The sequence below is a fragment of the Orbicella faveolata genome, unplaced genomic scaffold, assembly GCF_042242905.1.
Source record: "Orbicella faveolata isolate gen_17 unplaced genomic scaffold, um_ofav_v1 contig_1, whole genome shotgun sequence".
NCBI lineage: Eukaryota > Metazoa > Cnidaria > Anthozoa > Scleractinia > Merulinidae > Orbicella > Orbicella faveolata.
This window is the reverse complement of record NW_028301536.1, coordinates 34,054,548-34,075,227: the sequence shown is the minus strand read 5'-3', so window position 1 is coordinate 34,075,227 and position 20,680 is coordinate 34,054,548. Positions and strand designations below refer to the sequence as shown.

The 20,680-nt window shown below is 39.7% G+C and overlaps 2 protein-coding genes across 3 annotated transcripts in view; one reads left to right on the top strand and one right to left on the bottom strand.

The window, feature by feature from the left end:
* Positions 1 to 2,162: 2,162 nt before the first annotated feature.
* LOC110047054 (uncharacterized) lies at positions 2,163 to 14,254 on the bottom strand. Of its 2 annotated transcripts, none has more exons than XM_020752789.2 (3): positions 13,631 to 14,254; positions 7,469 to 7,827; positions 2,163 to 6,838 (listed from the first exon to the last, which is right to left on the bottom strand). In XM_020752789.2, the coding sequence occupies exons 1-3, from the start codon at positions 13,790 to 13,792 to the stop codon at positions 6,412 to 6,414; spliced, it is 948 nt and encodes a 315-aa protein (XP_020608448.1). In that variant the 5' UTR covers positions 13,793 to 14,254; the 3' UTR covers positions 2,163 to 6,411. The 2 variants fall into 2 exon arrangements, with proteins under 2 accessions (XP_020608448.1, XP_020608449.2); XM_020752790.2 differs by having other exon boundaries at positions 14,085 to 14,253.
* Positions 12,275 to 20,680, top strand: part of LOC110047053 (dorsal-ventral patterning tolloid-like protein 1) — a 24,539-nt gene continuing 16,133 nt past the window's right edge. The window contains exon 1 of the mRNA XM_020752787.2: positions 12,275 to 13,437. The gene's annotated coding sequence lies outside the window, so the exon portion shown is untranslated. The remainder of the gene's footprint in view (positions 13,438 to 20,680) is intronic.

Here is a 20,680-nt window from a genome sequence, read left to right as displayed (position 1 = left end):
CACATAAAATTAGCGAAAAAGATCGATGATATATTCCAAGTAAGGATAATGTCGATCTTCAATATTAATAACCGTTGATCTTAATCTTAATATATAGTTTTTCACACAAAGTTTACTTTGTTTATTTTAAAGCCTTCAAACAAAGAAAAGTGTCATCTCTCACGTCGACTGGCATGTACAATGAGCAGAATTTTTACAGTTAGCATTTTGTTAACAGACAGTGAATGTGATTATCCTCTGACCTTTGATAACTAGACGTCGTTGGCCGAAGAAAATGAACAAGTTTTTGTAGACATCGAACGTGACAGCACTAAAACATTTCCATTATCATTGAAGGCCTCGGGGCATATTTCAATTCACTTAGAAAGTAGAAAGATGCCATGGAATACTAATTTCTTATTATCAGGCACGGATAGCTAGTAAACGAGTTACGTCACGCTTTGCGCATCTTGAAAACTTGAGCCTAAACTTTTTAAGATCGTCGTTTGTAATTGTGTCAACCTTCTCCATCCTTCAGTAACCCTTGCTCCTTACGGTTTATTTTTCTACCTTAGTTAACTATCATTTTCAGGTCTTCTTCAATTTGAAGGTAATTTTGTACGTGGCCAAAATAATTCAAAATACCGTGACTGGACTTCTTCTATTAGGAGCTACATCATGCTATTTTAACTCATTCTTCTCACATACAAAATTTCTTTTTAAATTCAAGCTAGGAAACCTAAAATGGGTTTATTAGGTAAATAACACGAAAGAAGTGGCAATAGAGCGGTTTTCAGTTAAGTGTCGAAAAATAATTAGTCGCGCTACTTTTTCATCCAATCAGAAGTCAAACCAAAACCAGTTGTGACTCAAAGGACTTTGCTCAGTCCCAGCACTCTTCTGTGCACTATTTTTTCATCCTGTTTTATTCTCTTCACTTCTCCTCACTCCACACACAGGTTGTACCTTCAGTTACTCCTAGCTACGTTTAAGCATCCGTTTGTTTGTTTATATGTTCCAATTTTCTAGCCAGAGTATTAGAAATGGTAGTTACATGTCATCGCTTGTGCGTGCATTGCGTGCCGTTTATTCATATCTAACACGTACACTGTACAAGCAAAGTATGGTATAAAAAGGGAGGGAGGGGTGCCTTGGGTTTACGTTGTAATGTTACGTTGTGATATGACATGCTAAAATTATTTTAAGTTTATTAGATGGCCCTCAGTATGCACCACAAGATGAGATGCCTTTTTTGGTTATGGTATCATTGACTCTTTCTCATTATGCTCATCTCCTTAAATCCGCCGTCTTGCAAAATGACAAGGAGATTAAAAAGGTACTGATTCTAGTATGGTCCTCAAGGAATTAGAATTAACTCAGCAAGGCTAATTTTCGCTCAAACTGCACGTCATAAGTATAATTCGGTGGATATGGCAATGTCAGCACAAGTCAAACATTTAACAGATCAAACTATCAAACTTCTTAAAAGGAATAAATGAACAGCTATAGCCATTGAAAGCTTCAGCGTAACGAAGTAATTCCTCTAAAAACTCTAAAAGGATGGCATCCACCACCGCCCCTAGCCTTCCCCTAGAACGCCTGATGGTTAATTTGTTTGTCCTTGAAATGATTTCGCCATAGGCGTACGGGCACCTTCGGACTTGGGGGGATGCGGTGACCTTCTTGCCTGAAAAATTTACGGAACGCCCGAATGCAAGAGTGTTGAAATCGGGGTGCAAACGAACTCAAATAGCATAAAAAAAAATGTTTACAATTCCCACATCTTATGAAATTGCTATAATTCCAAAAATAGTCATATTCAAAGCTTACATAATCAATCAATCACACTGTCAACAGTCTCAATCCGAGTAACATCTAAAACTTATTAAAAGAATAAATTAACGGTAACTAGAAAGTTTATTTACCAGTCTTGGAAATCACGCCAACAGCATTGTTTTGTAATGTTTTCTCTCAAGTGTCGTTGACCGAACCATTAGCGTTTTGCCCGAAAAATCACATAATTTCCGTAGCTGGGGGGGGGGGGGGGGGGGCGCAGCCCCCCTCTCGCCCCCGCCCCCGCCCCCTCCCCTCCAGCTCGTACGCCTATGGATTTCGCTTAATCAGTTTCCTATTATGCTGGTACTTTGTTGGTATAATTTTCTAAAACAATTTGAACAAAACAGTGCGAGCTGACAAAACGCTGCCATTATAATTCGCCATGTTTTACCGAGTCCTTTCAGTACATTCATGATTATCCTAACCTTACAGTTACATATGTGATCGAGTCAAGCTGCTGTGTCACTAACAGTTTTGCTTGCATTGCAGACATAAAAAAGTTGTACCCTGTCGATTAGTCGTCCTACTGTCTAGTGCAGAACTTCAACCAAATTTTTGTCCTTACTGCTGCAACTTCCTCAGTCATCATAGATGGAAAATATATGTTTTACTTTAAAATACAATTTATTAAAATTGGGCATCTCTTCTAGGGAAAAATTAAGAAGAACGCTGATGTATTAAATTTAATTCCGTCAAGAAGCTTTCCTTGCAATCTGCCGTTATGCTAAGACCAGGTCAGAAAGTTAATAACGATAATAAGCTGATGATGATGAAGATGATGATGATAATGACGACGATGATGATAATGATAATAACAATAATAATAATAATTGAAAATGTTTACACAGGATAACCACTTCAGTTATAAAACTGATATCAATGTGGGCCCTGTAAAATAAAACAAAGATGAAATTATTATATTAAAATAGATAAAAAGGGAGATTTAAAAAATGGTCAAAATACGGAAAATACTAAATATAATTACACCCTTGAAATAAAACGTACGTTTTGCAGCTTCTATCCTAATGTTATCGATAAAAAGATTAGTACTACCTCTAGTAAAAAGAGAATGTATGTCACTACGTCCTGTATTAAAATAGTTTTTAAATAAATCCGGAACATGTTCCTTGAGGCACTTATTAACAAGTTCTTTTGTATGCTCCCCCACGTCTCTCAGAGAGCGGGATCTATATTGGTATCACTCGTCACTTCCTGAGTGTTTTTGAGGGTAGCTCTCCTTTGCAAGAGTTCTATCTCCAGTGGATTCTCGTGACCACAGCCGTGCCAGGTGACATCACAATACTCAAGAAGCGGCCAGATCATTGCTTTATAGAGGCGATTCGCAGACTCTTTTGTTAAGGTTACAGTATACCTTCGGGTCGGCAATTTTCTTCAAATTTGGATTTTTGGGTCAAAATAGTGGTCGAAGAATAATCTCTAATTTCTGAAAAAAAAGTTTGAAAAAGGCTAAATATTGGCGGAGAAATGGCGGTTTTACGTTTTCACCGGAAGTAAAAGTTTACCTCTTGATTGACAGCCCTATGGCGCGTATGCAATCAACCGAGACGATTTTCGCGGGAATTACGTATATGGATGTCACGAATTGACTGCTCAGTTGATCAGCATCGTTGTTCTGACCACCCAGCATTTTTTTGGTATTAGGCGTGTCTCTATTATGTTATAAGTAAACATAGACCACGTTTAAACCATGGACCAGTTCGAAAAAGCGAAAACAGCGAAGAACGAATGAAAATACATCAACGAGTGAAGAAGCGAAAGTTCGCCACGCGGATGAAGCTATAGTTATCGTATAAGGCGGGCAAATATTCGTGGTAAGAGAAAAGAAAGGTTCTGTAAAAATTTTGGAACTTGACAGCAATAACAGGGATGCTGACAGAGACTCTTCTGATGAGTCCGATATCGACGAATCGTCGGACTCATTGAGACCATTTGAAATATTATCCATGCACAGTTGCCCACACACAGTTGCTCTCCGCGCTTTCTTGTGTTTGTTTCCTTCGCTCAGCCACTCTAGCGTTCGTATCCGTTTTTAGTCTTCCCCATTTTGTCAGACCAGCTTCAAGAAAAACTGAGCTACAGAAAAATTATCTCTCTGCCTTCGGTTCCTTGAGCGCATTGCGAAACACAAGAGTTTTTTAGAGATTCGCGCGTAAATTTCACCAGGAGGTTAACGGTAGTAAACTTTCCCTGCCCTGATTGGCTTAGTTATCTGAGAACCCAGTTGAAGGCGTTTGTGGGCGGAGTTTGTTTGCGAAGCAGAAAATCTTTCTTAGCGCTGTTTTCTCGAATAAATTTTTTCACTTGAAGCAGACACTTTAAAGAGTTATAACTCAAAGGGAATTTGTTCAATTGCTCTTAAATTTGGACAGTGGCTAGTTTAACATATAAAATACAAAAGCGTGTCTGGGAATTGTTAATTTCGAAATACTTTTTCTTCGAGAGCGATTTTTGTACGATCACTCCACATTTTTTTAATCCTATTTCGAAAATGTTCTGTAACTTTTTACTGCAATTGAATATGCCAAAACGCAGACACGTTTTTCAAGCGCTTTGGGCCCTGAAACCGAGGAAAAAATTAAATTGACGAAAAACGAAATTCGCTTTGACTTGTAGCTTTCGAAAGGTGATTCGGGCGCTCGCATTTAGTGGTCGTGAAAAATTCGACAATTCATTTTCTTTCAAAATTCTTAGTATAGTTTGATAGCCAGCTCCATAAGCTTTAATTTGATATGGGAGTTTAGGTATCTACAGCTTAAACTACACGCGCTACATCGCTTGCCCGCGAGACACCCCTGAAGGTATACTGTAACCTTAAGGTTACCGTATACCTTCAGGGGTGTCTCACGTCCAAGCGATGTAGCGCGTCCGGTTTAAGCTGTAGATACCTAAACCCCTATATCAAATTAAAGCTTATAGAGCTGGCTATCAAACCATACCAAAAATTTTGAAATAAAATGAAGTGCCGATTTTTTCACGGCCACTAAATGCGAGCGTCCTAATCACCTTTTGGAAGCTACAAGTCAAAGCGAATTTTGTTTTTCGCCAATTTATTTTTTTCCTCGGTTTCAGGACAAAAAGCGCTAAAAAAGCGTGTCTGCGTTTTGCCATATTCAATTGCAGTAAAAAGTTACAGAACATTTTCAAAATAGGATTTAAAAAATGTGAAGTGATCGTACAAAAATTGCTCTCGGAGAAAAAATATTTCGAAATAAACAATTCGCAGACACGTTTTTGGTTTTTATATGTTAATCTAGCTACTGTCCAAATTTGAGGGCAATCAAACAAATCCCCTTTGAGTTGTAACTCTTTAAAGTGTCTGCTTCAAGCGAAAAAATTTATTCGAGAAAACAGCGCTAAGAAAAATCTCTTGCTTCGCAAACAAACTCCGCCCACAAACGCCTTCAACTGGGTTCTCAGATCACTGAGCCAATCAGCGCTTGGAAAATTTACTACATTAACTCGCGGTGAAATTTACGCGTGAATCTCGAAAAAACCCTTGTGTTTCGCAATGCGCTCAAGGAGGAGAGATAATTTTTCTGTAGCTCGGTTTTTCTTGAAGCTGGTCTGGCAAAATGGGGAAGACGAAAAAGGATACGAACGCTAGAGTGGCTGGGCGACGAGAACAAACTGAACAAAAGAAAGCGCGGCGGAGCAAATGTGCATGGATAATATTCCAATGGATCTCAATGAGTTGGGCGATTCATCGGTATCGGACTCAACAAAAGAGTCAATGTACACGTCGCTGTTATAGCTGTCGAGTTCCCAAACTTTTACAGAATCTTTCTCTACTCTGGACTCGATCTTTTTGCCCGCTTGATACGATAGCTATAGCTTCATCCGTGAGGCCAACTTTCGCTTCTTCACTCATTGGTGTGTTTTCATTCGTTCTTCGCTTTTTCGAACTGGTAAACAGAGTTTTCCGTGGTCCATGTTTACTTATAACTTAATAGAATTACATCTAATACGAAAAATGCTTGGATCTGAGTAGGCAGCCAATTCGTGGTATCCATATATTCCCGCGAAAGTAGTCTCGGTTGATTGCGTACACGTTATAGGGTTGTCAATCAAGAGGGAACTTTTACTTCCGGCCGTAACGTGAAACCTCCATTTCTCCGCCAATATTGAGTTTTTTTCAATTTTGTTTTCAGAAATTAGAGATTACTCTTCGACCATTACTTTGAACCAAAAATCCAAATTTGAAGAAAATTGCCGATCTGAAGGTATACTGTAACCTTAATAGCGGTCTCACTCGTGAAAGGATCCCTAGTTTCCTATGTACCATGGCTGTCTCGTAGTTAACCTGTTCGTTGAAAAGTGAGGCGGTTAACAAGCATAACGCACAGATACGTGAATACAGCGGATGAAAACAGTGGAAAACTTGACAGAAGCCCCGTCGAGAGTGACAGAATAGTCCCCTGCAGTTCCTGATGTCTTCAGACGTTGACCGGTACCCTTAGAGTTATCGGACCAGTGAAAGTTTTATGCACATGGTTTCTTCCTCAAATACACATCTAAATACCTGCCATTCTTTGCTCTCTGCCGTAAATTGTATTTTCAGTTGATAACACTCGGACATCAGATCCAACATTTAAATTTATACGGCACATTAAATCTATAGCTGTACGGGTATCTATGTCTTATGAGTTTCTCCGCTTCGTTTGGAATTTTAGCAGTCACATTAAGGAAGTTTACAGTCCTCCTAGGCTGCATCCATAGCAATGGAAATTTTTCTCTCTCGTCCATATTTCTACCAACAAAGTCTCTATTCTCTTCGTCGTGACTGGTTAGATCTTTAACCAAGAGTTTCACCTCCTTCCCATCGAATTTCCCAGCATGCACTGTCCATCTTGTCACGTCCACCCACATCGCACCGTACTTGGCACGACCGAAATATGATATTCCATGGCCATAACTGATATCAAATCTCCCTAGTCGATATTTGACTTCTTCTGGTTTGTAGTACTCATTGATAAGAAATGCAACATCACCATCTGTGTCATAGCTTTAGCCCCGGAAAAAAAGACAGAAAAAAAAACATAAGGAAACACATTGGCCACTTTCCACTCAACCAAAAATTCCTAAAATTTCGCAGCGGAGATAAATGGTACGGAAATTTCCTGGGTAAGCTTCCAGAAAATACAGAAAATGTTGAATTGCCGCATAGAGAAACATTCAACAGAAAATTTCGAAATCTACGGTAGGAAAGTCAAATGGAACGGAAATTCCTGGTAAGAAATTTCTGGAAATGTCGGTATACATCGCTAGGTTGTCCTCTTTTCCGAAAATTCTGGAATGCTGTTCCATTCGTCACTGGAAGTTCCCGCGGGAAACTCAGATCGGAATTTTTTATTGAATAGAAAGCACCTATTGCTATCCAACGAATGTTGTCGAGTCAAAAACTTTGTGTAAGTACCGACTTAACGTTGGGCAGTGGGGCTTTTTTTCAAGTTCCCTACTGTTTACTCTCCAATTTTACAAAAAAAAGCACTGCAATAAATTTTTTTACACCTGTACATTAGCCATAATGGTTCCAACTGTATGAAGGATAATTACAGTCAAATCCTATAGGAAGGTTGAAAAATAAAGAAAAGAAGAAAAAAGACGAAGTTCAGAGACTTTAAAACATATTCACCTTATGATGTCTCCATTTCTAAAGGCACCAATAAGCGTACCATAGTCCAACCAGTATGTAACATTCATATCATCAAATATGGTAACAAGATGACGCAGTATGTGACGTAATTCGTCTTGTTCCTGTTTGGTCAGGTAACATTCCCCTCTTTGCAAAGGAATAAACTTGAGCAGATTATACTTCTTCATAACTCCGACTGTAAACAGTATTCCAACTACTCCCAGTGTTCCCATTATCATCCATAATCCGCACTTCCATCGCTTCCGTGGACAACAAGTAGAGATTGATCCACAGATGCCAAACATTTGAATGCTTGGGTAGGCATCGATCAGATACTCGAGACGCAGAAGGAATCTGTCCTGTGAATTAATTTGATGTACATTAGATAACTTCTACTTTATGATTTTTCAAGATATATATATCATTTGAACTCGGGATACTAGTAAAAATAGTATGTTGATCGGATCGTCACGATGGCTTACAACAGCACTAAGTGGCAAGCAAAAAATTGGGAAGAAGTGGGGTGGGGATGAGCGAGAAGGGGGAGGGGGCGGGGAGAAAAGGAATCGCCTGCAGTCAATCCCAAACATTTTATCGAACTCCGTTCACCCACGAACGGGGAGTAAGAGTGAAATTTGATTGGTTAGTAGCCCGTCACTGAAAAAGTGACATCAGAATTTTGAAATCCGGCATCCGGAACACGACAAGATCAAAATACATATCGCCGAGTCTGAGGAAGCGTTCGAATTTTCTGTGCAGGAAACACTGAGAAAGATCTTTCGCAAAACGGCAAACACATCGATCTAGAACCGGAGCAAGAAGCTGCCATTAGAGTCTAGTCCGTAGACAGGATGTCCTTGCAATCCATTTATCAAATAGTTGTAGGAGCGGAGGAGAGAATTTCAAACTGAGCTTCTGCATGTATTCTCGTGTTCTGTCCAGTGTAAAATGGGGTTGACGGGCCTGCACGACTCCTACGGTTCGTGACATTTGTACATTTGCCGTTCTCTTTTCGGTCTCTCGACCCTTCTTTGCTTCACAAGTGTTTGTGAGGGGCACTTTAAGTTGTGTTATTAGTAGGAAGTAGAGTGGAGAAGTCGAACAGTGCTTTTGGAAAGATTTAGAGGTCATATAGGTCTTCGTCCTTCATGGTTACCGCTGTCATCTGCATGTTGCTTCGCAGAGTTTGACACCTCTTTTTAAAATTTTCCACGTGCTTACACTTTATATCGGCTGATATCTATTGCAAGAAGTGTTTTAAAGTCTCTAAGTATTGGCTTTCCAGGGAAAACATTTGGCATATTTCGTGAACATGTATTGTGCACATCTACTGTGCCACCCGACTGGTTGATTAGGTAGAACTGTCAAGAAAAAAGAAACGCCTGGCATTGCATACATTGACATGTTAAATGGAATCATTCCTGGCCATGGGTTTAAGATCAATCGAGAGAGTGAACGTTCTGCTGTTCTGCTGCTTTAATCACAAATCAGACTCTGAACAAAAAAGGAAATTGTGAGAACAGAAAACAGCTCGAGGAAAAATTGTGCAGGTTGGCTGTTTTGAAAAGTGAAATGATCTCGGTAGAGAAGTGGGAAGCAGATCTGCGTTTCATTCGGTCAAAACTTGAAAAAGCAGAACCAGAAGAAAACTGTTACTAGAGAGCAAAATATGAAAATCTTGAGGAAGAAAAGGAGAAACTGGTTGAAGAAACGCTTTCAGAAATTGAAAAAGATTGTGCTAGAGAAATTAAGGAAAGAACTAGAGAACTGAACAATGAAAATCAATAGCAAGAACATGGTAGTGTGGCATTCCCAGAATCAAAATGTGAAAAACTTCATCCCGATGACAAAAACACAGTGGGGAGCACATACACCTTTAGATGGATAAATTTGGAGTTGGTTATAAATTTATCCATGAGATGTCAGTGGTTTTCCTGTTAAACCCTATTTAAAAAACAATGTCAATCTGATCTGAATAAACAAGTTAAAATTTCTACCACGCCTGGTTTGGCACCTGGAGCTCAGTATTCCTTCAAAGAGGCTCTCATTGACAAAGTGAGAGACATGGTAAGTACTCATTACTGGACTGGCTTCAACTAATGTTGTTGATACCATCCAGCTATTGACACACATTAACTCATTAATGGGTTCTCATAGTTGTAACTTTTACTTTACCCTAAAGCAAATACAAGAAAGGTTTGAGAAAACTCAAGCTCATCTCCTGCCTTAATTGATAACAACAAATAACACTGGTTCCCTGCGGATTTGAGCAAGGGATCCAACATTTATTTATAACAATAGGAAAACAAATAAAGTGTAACAACAAAAAATAAAATGATAACACTAATGATAAGGTACTTAATGGCTGGAGATTATAATATTTCATACAATAGTGTGCCAAATTATTAAACCAAAACATCTTTTATGTTAATTTAAGTTGTGTCATATACAATAACTTTATTTACTCATACATTTACAGCTTTTTATATCAGTGAAATGTAAAGACAAAGAAAAAAGTGTACTATGAGTCTGGAGACTGAAGTAACCAAGGGTTTTCTAGCCAGCCTCCAGTTATACAGGTGTATTGTCACCCTTGTTGATGTACTTGAAATATGTATTAACATCCAAGCTGCTAATTTCATACTTCTGACTAATTTCACACTTCTGAGTTTCACAATCCTTCAGCAGGTGGATGATATTTTGTCATCAAAAGGTTATTTATTATAAGTGTACAAAAATATACAACTGCATGGTTATATTATTGCTCTGAATAAGTGTCAGTTTAAAAAATACATCTTTAATTTATAACCTTCTTTGACAGGAATCACACTGTTGCTGTTATAAATGGCAGTGAGAGCCACCAGACTTTGGAGGAGTCATAAAGAGATGTATTTCTTGAGGCAAACAAAATCATTGATGATGGTTTCATTGAAATTGATGGTAAGAAAGTCGGAGTACGGAAGATATTTACCCGGGAAGTGATTACAAGGTGTGCTAAGTGCAGCCAACTCAATATATGCATGCTTGTGGTGTAAGATACACAAGAAGGATACGTAATTAATTGATAATTATTATAAACTTGTCTAAATATAACTGGTTGATTTCAACTAAAACTACTACTTTGAGAACCTCAGACATAATTTTTAATTAGTTTGGATGCCTACTTAACTTTCATTTCCAACTAGAGGTGACATGTCAAAGGATTCTGGATACTATGATGCCATACCACTTAAGCGCACAATCCAGGAAATGTTCCAGTTGTCAACAAAGAAGAGTGGTGAAAATTACTGCTGTTGCCATAAGCCACTCCTTGTAATCCCACTGGATCACATCATTCTGGATGAATTGCATCTGATGTTAAGAATCACAGATATTCTGATAGAAAAATTAATTGAAGATGCAATGCAGTGGGATGACAAGGAGAGCTCTTCCTCTACCAAAAAAAGATCAGTGGAAAAATCAGAACATGTCCAAAAACTTACGAAGGCGATAAACAACTGTGGTGTATCTTTTTCAATATGGGAGAAGAGAAATGCAGACGGTGAGGGTAGTGGAACCTGAGATTGTACTAGCCTCATGGGAGACGATAGGAAAAAGCTCTTAAGAGAGCTTCCCAAGAGGCTAGCCAGTTACAACTGTTTACAGAAGAACATGTGCCACATGGCCGTACAATTATGGAAGGTATGTACAGTTTACATTCTACACAATTTATCTGTTCATAAAGTAATCAATTGAGATAACATCACAGTCCAAGTAATCAATTCATCCCTATCAATTATTACATCCCAATTTAATGACAAGTTGGGCAATTAGCTGTTTTTACTTATCTGAATATTTTCTTGTGTCGATGTTCTGTCTTTAGAACATTGCAGAGCTGTACTTCAACTACATTTCCTCATAGGAAATTCTCTACAGGACTATTTCGAGCACACTCAGGTACAAAACAATCCATAATTAAGATTCATTTATGATGTGTGTTCGAACCCATAGATAAAAAATGGATCACTAGTTTTACTGAACTTAGAAATAAAAGAACAGGCTCACAGAAAAGAGCAAGTCACCTGTTAGATACGTGCAGCAGCGTATCGTGTACTACAAATGCAGTGGTGGGGGAGCGGGGGGGGGAAGGAGGAGCTTATTTTTGGTACGAAAAGAAGAAATCACAGAAGAAAAAAAAGCTGGCAGGGCAAGCAAAACAAAACTGCCCCACTCCCCACTCCCCCGCTAGCTCAAGGTCTGTATCCACCACTGAAATGGTAGGAAAAAAATGACAATATAAAACAGTTCAGTGGTCAAGGTAAAAAAAAAACCTTGAAAAAATGTTTACTTCTCTAGGCAGTTATTTAAATAGCCTTGAAATAAACACTAACAGAACCCAGGGGGAGTACTCCCTTATATGGGCTACATAGGTATGTGCGGCCCCAAAGGGTAGGGTTTTCAGCCGTTTTGGTCATAAAAAGGGTCTCAATTTTGGCCATTTTGGTTATAAATAGGGTATGGTTTTAGCACTCTAGTCTTGAGTTGGGTATGTTTCTTAGAAGAAGCTACTTTTTCATCCTTATCAATAAGACCGTCAACAAAAGCCCTTCATAAGTCGCAACGGTCATAAGTAGGCTATCGAATTTTTGGTCAGGTCATAAATAAGATAGCAAAAAACACAGATTTTGGTCATAAATAGGGTAAGGGTTTTGGGAAGTGGGCCGCACACCCCCACCCAACTGGAAGTACCCCCCTTCCCCCCCGGGAACAGAACACACATTATCTTGAATTACTGATACATCCGGTATCCAGTCGTTTCGCCAACGAGTCGTTTCGCCAACGTCTCGTTCGCCAACGTCCTAAGTCGCTTCGCCAACGTCCTACCGGTCAATTCGCCAACGTGTAAATAAAACTTTACCTTCACTTGTGTCTGTTGTCATTTATTTCATTCCCTTACCTAGAGTTATTTTCCATGCAAGAGCACCTCATTATTTACGACGACAGTATTGACAAAACCAAGCCGATCTGGACCAATAATGATCTTGAAGGTTGGCACAACGCACTCAATCGCCGAGCGGAGGAACAATGCGGTTTGCCGTTGTATTTATTAATCGAGTTGCTTGATAGGGAGGCAAAACTTACAGCCGTGACAATCAGGCTTGTATCAGACAATAAACTTAAACGAATTCAACGTAGTGTCACTAGGAATATCCAGGCTAAGCTATTTGCAAGCTGGGAAAAGTACGAGAACAACGAAAAGACTGCCGCCCAACTACTCAAGACTTGTTCTCGGCTCGTGCGAACTAGAACTTCTCTGTAAATAGGATAAATTAATTGGTTTCAGATAAATATAGGTTTCAATCAGGTTTTGTAAATAGGTTTCATAGGATTTGTGTGCTTGTAAATATTTGATACTATATACTGTAATAAAATTGCTGTTGTTATTTACTTGATGTTCCATTTCATTTCTAACTCGATTATAAGGCTGGAAAATGAAAACAAACTCTGTTTGCTTTTGAAGAAGGAAAAGATATAATGTTAATTTACATCGTAATGCATCATCCGCGAATTGGAAGCCATCAAACTTTTGGAAGCCATCGGACTTTGGTATTCAACAGTCAATTTTCACCGTGAAAATTACCGCGATGTAGCAACCACGAGCCGGCTTGTGAAACTATCAGAAACATGCAAATTGATCTACAGTCAGTCAAGCGAAACTGGCAGTGACTTAAAATTTCTTGACCCAAGGATCACCCAAGGATCAGGATTGCATTCCAAACATCAATAAGCAGCTTTTTTTTTTTCGTTAGTACTGGATATATGACGTTGGCGAATTGACCGGTAGGACGTTGGCGAAGCGACTTAGGACGTTGGCGAATCGACCTAAGACGTTGGCGAACGAGTCGTTGGCGAAACGACTCGTTGGCGAAAGGACCGCAATTCATACATCCGGCTGTGGCTTAGCCTGTTGAAAAGCTCCACGCATCGAGGTAAGATACACTCCTTCAGCTCCCACGAGGCCTCGTGGGGCGAGTAGACCTTTTATGACAACAAATATTCTACCTAATTAAATAAAAGGAAAAAAAAAGCCTGTACTGATTTCGAGTAAAGACTGGATTCAGTTAAAAATATATCAACCCAAGCGAGCACGTGCGAAAAGAGGCACTACAACCAAACACTTACCGTTCCATTTCTTTCTCGTCTTTCGACGAGCCTTTCGACTTCCCAATAAGTAGATCTTGTGTACTTAATTCTTTTCTTTGGCTTTACAAAGTCGACATCCGCAGATGAAATGGCATTTACCACAGAGAAGTATCCTCTCAACGGTCTATTGGACGACGCCATTTTGGTTTAATTTTCACTTTCACTGCGGTTCTCAAAGACAACAAAAAGACAACAACGCGAAGCAGCTGAAATCTGACTTTTGAGTCTGGTCGCTTGTTTGCATTGCCGGCTGTAAGTCCAACTACAAATGTCGAATTTTAACCTTGACATGCCCCTTAAGTTAAATATTCAAGCAATCGTAAGCGTTAAAATATTATAAAACGTCAGACCGCTAATATCGATGCAAATTTCTTCCCGTCCAGATTTATAAAGGTCGTGAAAATACAGACTAACACAACGGTACGAAGCATACCTTGCCGGAGGGCCTTCCCATAACACAGGGAGCAGAGGAGTCCTATTTGACCGTATTTCCAGTTACATTCACCGTACAATTGTAGCGCGAATCGATCTGTTGTTGATTAAAATCACTCAAAACAGCTCGTCGATCGCGACTACCAAACACAAACGTTGGACCGTCGTACTAAGCGGTGTCACAGACACCGCGGAAATACGTTTTTGGGGGCGCGATACAGTATTTTGCTGGTCAGCGGTACACCTTAACAAATCTACAAAATGCCTGCAACTTTTACATTGTTATCGCAGCGAGTCTTGTCGACAGTGAAAAAGATACAAAACTTAAAGCGCACACTGTAAACTTAGCTTTTAAACTCCGCTCATTTGTTGGATAGTTCTCAGTTAATATTATATATTGTGCCAAAGCCAAACTGAACTTGCACACGGTGTGAAATTGTTGTTGTTTCGTGAGAGTTCATGCTCGCAAGCGGCGAGCCAGTGGCAATTTACGTTACGATGTGCGCTAAGGCGAAAACTAGGCAGCTTTTGTGTTGCTGTAACGGTGTTCTGAGGACATCAACTTCTCAAGTTTGTTCAATTGATGGGCTTGAACCGTATGAATCGGTATGTCAACGGCATTTCGATCAAAATCGTCGGGAAGATATGCTCGTGTTCGTCCTCTTGTTCGATTGGGGGTGTCACAGTGATATGTGTATCCCCGTGATATGTGTATCCCCGCACACATATCACTAGTGATATGTGTATCCCCTCCAAGATGGCGACCAGTGATATGTGTATCCCCCACCCCCCTCCCCTCTACTTTAAATAGCAATATCCTTCTTGAAAGCGCTCTCGTCGTCCGGTCGCTTACTGGACGAACGACTAACCCAAACAGACTTAAAACACAAATCTCAATTTTTGTAGTTGAAAAAGCATACGTATCTGCTGCTGGAATTGTGTTCTTGATCCTAACTGGTTTTCTGCGAGCAGGATATAATGAATTTAAAGTTGAACACCAAATGGATCTAGATATATTTCAATTTGAGTTTCACGGCACGGGATTTCTAGGACGATATTAATTGCGCGGTGCATTCTCACCCCTCGAGTAACGCATATTCTCCACTGTTCATCGCCTTGTTTGCATCTGAATTATTCGTGGAGTGAAACACATATCACTGCTTCGACCCGCTCGCCATAAAATGACAAGTGGCACTCGTGTATCCCCTGCACCCGCTTTTCAGTTCGACTTTTTGTAAGATATGTTAAGTCTCAAGCTGTATACATTGCTATACTGCGAACATTGCTAACAAGTTTCATAACAATCGACGTTTATTCTTCGGCAGTTAGCCTAGATAACGGCTGTCTTCAGGGGATACACATATCACTGCGCCATGTAATAATTAGTGATATGTGTATCCCCTGCATGCGGTCGTGTACAACCGAGGTCAGTGAAACTCCAGAAATCCCAAGCTAAGAATAAATGCCGGGTGTGAATCTTTCTAGCAAGCCAGTTTTGACAATGCAAATGTAATGGCCATTTTTCTTCTTGGGTAGAAAGCCAATATAACAGCTGTGTCCATGGGGATACACATATCACTAGTTCATGAAATAATCAGTGATATGTGTATCCCTTTTATCCCGTGCACGCGTGCACGCGTGCACGCGTTTTTAGTGGAATTATCGCGTTTCAAACTCTAGTAAACCCAAGCCGTGTAAAAACGTCGTGTGCTAATATTGCCTGCAGTTTTGACAACGTTGATGCGCTATATTATAACAGTTGTGTTTATGGGGATACACATATCACTGCGCCATGAAATAATTAGTGATATGTGTATCCCCTGCACGCGATTTCAGTTTAGATATTTAGACATTCGAGTTGCAAACTCCGCAAACCTCAACCTGGGTATAAACGTTGTCGCGAGTAAGCAGCCAGCACGTTTCGGCAATAATTGGCCATTTTCTTCGATCAGGTAGATTAAGATAGCCAATCTCAAGGCTGTGTTTAGGGGATACACACTGAAATCACTGCGCCATGAAATAATTAGTGATATGTGTATCCGCTGTTCGAAGTTTTAGTCAGATATGCAATCGAGTCGGTTGGAACTCAACCAAACTCAAGAAATCCTAATCTGCTCCGTTGGGCTCGAATTCATTTCTGGTTTCTCCTACTCTTTACAGCGCTCGTTGGAACCTCGCAACCGAGTCGCCATTTTGTTCGTTGAATGCCCAGGCGCGTATCAGTGTTTTGTGTATCCCCACAGGGGATACACATATCACTAGTGATATGTGTGCGGGGATACACATATCACGGGGATACACATATCACTGTGACAGGGGCACTCACGTAAGTAAGCACGGTCATCCTGTCCTCACTCGGCATCACCGAATTACAGACCAAGTTGGCCGAAATCGAAGCAGTGCTTCGTATAAATCTTGGACACGTTGGTGTAACAAGTGTAGGACTGAGTCCCCAAAAGAGTTCAAAATCTGGCCTCAACTCGAGGAAGAATTCACCGAGGTATGTTTTCTCATAAAATATCCAATTTTAATTATACTGTACTTCAGGAAGCTTGAGGCTGGCGAAAATAAAATTTTAAATTTTCATGTTTATTATTGTTTCTTTGTTTCTTGTCATAATTTCGAATTGTTGCAGTTCTGTATTTTGCTTTTAGCGCCTCTGAAGTGTGAAAATTATTTTAAACTAGTCGCATAGCTGTTAGAGTTTAGGAAAAAAGCTATTTAGCTATTAAAAAAACCACAAGAAGTACATGACATCTGATTATCTTTAGATGGCAGAAGACATGGAATACAAAGCTGTTAAAAGTGTAATTAAAAATACATGCATACAAGACAATAAAATTACCATAAAATCTGGGTAATAACAACTTTCAGTTAAAACTCAATAAATGAATTTCATTTTTAGTTATAAATAGGCTATCCCCCCTGTATTCACACAACAATCTTCTGATTATAAGGCCACCCAGATAATTTCTGACCACATTACCTTAGAGCCTGAGACTCTATAACTTTGTAACATTAATATTTGTTTACATATTACTATTATCTGGATTTCCCAATAGAAAACTTCTTCTATTGTACATTTTTTTCTATTTTGGCTCAGCAAAAATCCTTTTAGATACTGTCCATGGATGATTTCCACAACATCAATGTTGTAAAAACACCAACTGAGAGAACACTGACCAATGCTCTCCATATGGCAACTCCTCTCCTGACCATTCAGCCGTCTGTTGATGGTGGGGAGAGGCAGGGGGCGGGAGCCCAGGAGAATAGGGGGTAGGAATCCGGAGAGAAATGCAAAATGCTAATTTTTGTCATTCATTAAGGCTTCAAATACTTTCAAAAACAAGAACTGAAAATGTTACTTGACTTTCATTTAGTGTCTTTAGAGACTTCTAGGCCGACAGGCAAAGAAAAATTCACCCTTGGGCTCAAAATGAGGCTCAAAATGAAACCCTTTGACAGTGGTTACGTCATAGGTCATTCACTTGAAAGACGGGTAAGAGTAGCAAGGCTGAAAACGAAGGAAAAGAGGAAAAGGAAATGCCTGAGGACTGTGCAGCTGAATGACTAGGATGTGTTTTGAGTCTCTTAATTTACAGGGGACAGGAGCAGGATGAACAAGGTTGGGAGTCAAGAGATAGAGGTATGGGAAGTGGGAGAACAGGGTATGGGAAGTGGGAGGTTCTGACTCTGCTGTCCCTCCCCCCACTTGATGCAGTACCTTGTCCCTAAGTAAAAGGTAAAGTCTGCATAGAGCCAAGTGGCCCATCAGGCCAGGCTTATCTCGGTTTCTGCACCATGAACCGACTAGGAGTATTTCTACTACCTCCTGGATAGGATGCTAGTCTATCACAGGGTTACCCCCAGCATTAAATTCACCAGTACCCATATGTACACCTTTGTGGAGAGAGGCACTGTGAGAGTAAAAGTGTCTTGCTCAAAAACACAACACAATGTCCTTGACCAGGGCTCAAACACGGACCGCTTGATCCATTGCTGAGCGCACTAACCACATGGCCACAGTACCTCCCACCTTGTCCCTTAGGCCTAACCTTAACCCTAAACCTAAAAAAAGGAGTCTGTAGATTTCAGTCAAGTTTACCTCTTATCACTTGCGTATTTGAGACAATTTCTAATTTCCTCGCTTTGCCATTCAGTTTACAGCACCAAAGCCTGACTTTAAGTGATTCGCAACTACTGACGGAACTTGTTTTTGCAACTTACAACTTCAGACTTTGCACAGAATTTCTCACTGGAGAAAAGCAATGTTGTAGAACTAAAGTGATGAACTAAATGCAATAAATATTAATTTGTAAGAAATGTATCTGTTCTTTAATACATGCTTTTGTGTCTAGTATCTGAGTTAGATGTAGCCAAGATATATTACCAATGGTTTGTAGACGACAGTAAGCCAATTCAGAGACACAGTGGCATAAACAAACCCACTTGTTAGCCAATTTATCACAGGAAAAAAATAAATACCTATAATAATATTATACATACATAATTTATTGCCATCAGGTGCTATTATGTCTTGTAATAAAGTGGTTACAAGTTAAGTAAGAATCTTACAGAAGGGAGGATGATACAATACTATTACTAAGGCGATCATAATTAATTTCATATTGTTTCAAAGCATGTGATATGTACATGTATGATTACAATGTAAAAATTATTTTGTAGTGATTGAGTAAAACTCATCTGAATTAAATGAAATGAAAGGAAAAACAACAACAGTCAATTATTTATGAAAGTTGATACAATGCACATGTAAGATAGGGAAATAGAAATCGAAAAGCTTCAAATGACTGAGTAAACAAAATAAACTAGTGGGTTTCATTGAGGAGTTGATTACTGCCTCTCTGAAATGTTGAATGTCTTTTCAGCATCAAAAGAAGTGAAACATGACCACATCCCATAAGTGGAAGCGGTTTCGTGTAAACAAATACAGGTGTTTGGGCATTTTAAAATATTTAGTTACATGTGCATACATGTACAGGGAAACGGTCTTGAAAATTTCCGTGTGCTATCAACATTTAATTGATGGAAACAAAAAAGGCCTCAAAAAAGGAAAAATTATCAATGAACCGAAGATATTGAGCGGTTTTAAATGTTTACAGTATTTCCAGCGTTCGCTGCGGCCAACAAATCATAATATTTTCGATTTCTACTCCCTTCGCAAACGCCACAATTATATAAATGTAGGCTTAAACAATCTTTAATGATAGAGAAATATCTTGTGAATGAAATGAACAAATGTTTTATTCTTACAGCAAACGGCAGGTACAAAAAAAAATATTTCACCCGTTCCAAAAGGCGCAGAAAGTCAGAAAGGTGATAGACAAGCCAAAACGCCAGTCTTTTAAAGACAAATTCTTATCAAAGTTTCTTTGACGCGTTGCGAAATACAATCTCAATGAACAAGCACCACATGTCGGCGCAAAGTGAGTGTGAATAAAACGGTCCCGAGTTACATGTACCTTAACCATTTCGTGCAAATTACACTTTAAATCCAACCAGTCTTCAAAATCCTTGCAAAAGCTGCACACAGGACAAATTTTCTGCTTTGCTGGATACCCATCGTTGATTTTCACAATTCTGAGGCGAGGGCGGCTGAAGCAACACGATCCACGCTTCGTCCGCTCGAGCTGGCTCGAGTCAGCAAACTACACATTACTCCACACAGAATGACTCCCCTGTACCGATATTCTTTACGAACATTGCTTGAGTATTAAAAACCCATTTCAGGATGTCAAACTCACCAATAACGAGAACTATCAAGGATATTTTCGACCTTAAAACGAAGCAAAATACCGATCTCAGAGACTGCTCGATCGAAGGACAGCACAGCCCGATGGTGATGACCACTGACCAGTTACTGTGACGTCAAAAAACGTATTTCCGCGGTGTCGGTGTCACAGTGATATGTGTATCCCCGTGATATGTGTATCCCCGTGATATGTGTATCCCCGCACACATATCACTAGTGATATGTGTATCCCCCGTGGGGATACACAAAACACTGATACGCGCCTGGACATTCAACGAACAAAATGGCGACTCGGTTGCGAGGTTTCGACGAGCGCTGTAAAGAGTAGAAGAAACCAGAAATGAATTCGCGGCCAACGGAGCAGATTAGGATTTCTGCAGTTTGGTTGAGTTCCAACCGACTCGATTGTATATCTGACTAAAACTTCGAACAGCGGATACGCATATCACTAATTATTTCATGGCGCAGTGATCTCAGTGTGTATCCCCTAAACACAGCCGTTAGGTTGGCTATCTACCTGATCGAAGAAAATGGCCAATTATTGCCGAAACGTGCTGGCTGCTTACTCGCTACGACGTTTATACCCAGGTTGAGGTTTGCGGAGTTTGCAACTCGAATGTCTAAATATCTAAACTGAAATCGCGTGCAGGGGATACACATATCACTAATTATTTCATGGCGCAGTGATATGTGTATCCCCAGAAACACATCTGTTATAATATAGCGCATCAACCTTGTCAAAACTGCAGGCAATATTAGCACCCGACGTTTTTACACGGCTTGGGTTCACTGAAGTTTGAAACTCGATAATTCCACTAAAAACG

Coding starts and splice junctions, on each gene's coding strand:
- LOC110047054 (XM_020752789.2), bottom strand. CDS start 13,792: ATGGCGTCGTCCAATAGACCGTTGAGAGGATACTTCTCTGTGGTAAAT. Junction 7,828..13,630: donor GACGAGAAAGAAATGGAACG/GTAAGTGTTTGG, acceptor ATTAATTCACAG/GACAGATTCCTTCTGCGTCT. Junction 6,839..7,468: donor AGAAATGGAGACATCATAAG/GTGAATATGTTT, acceptor CCGGGGCTAAAG/CTATGACACAGATGGTGATG.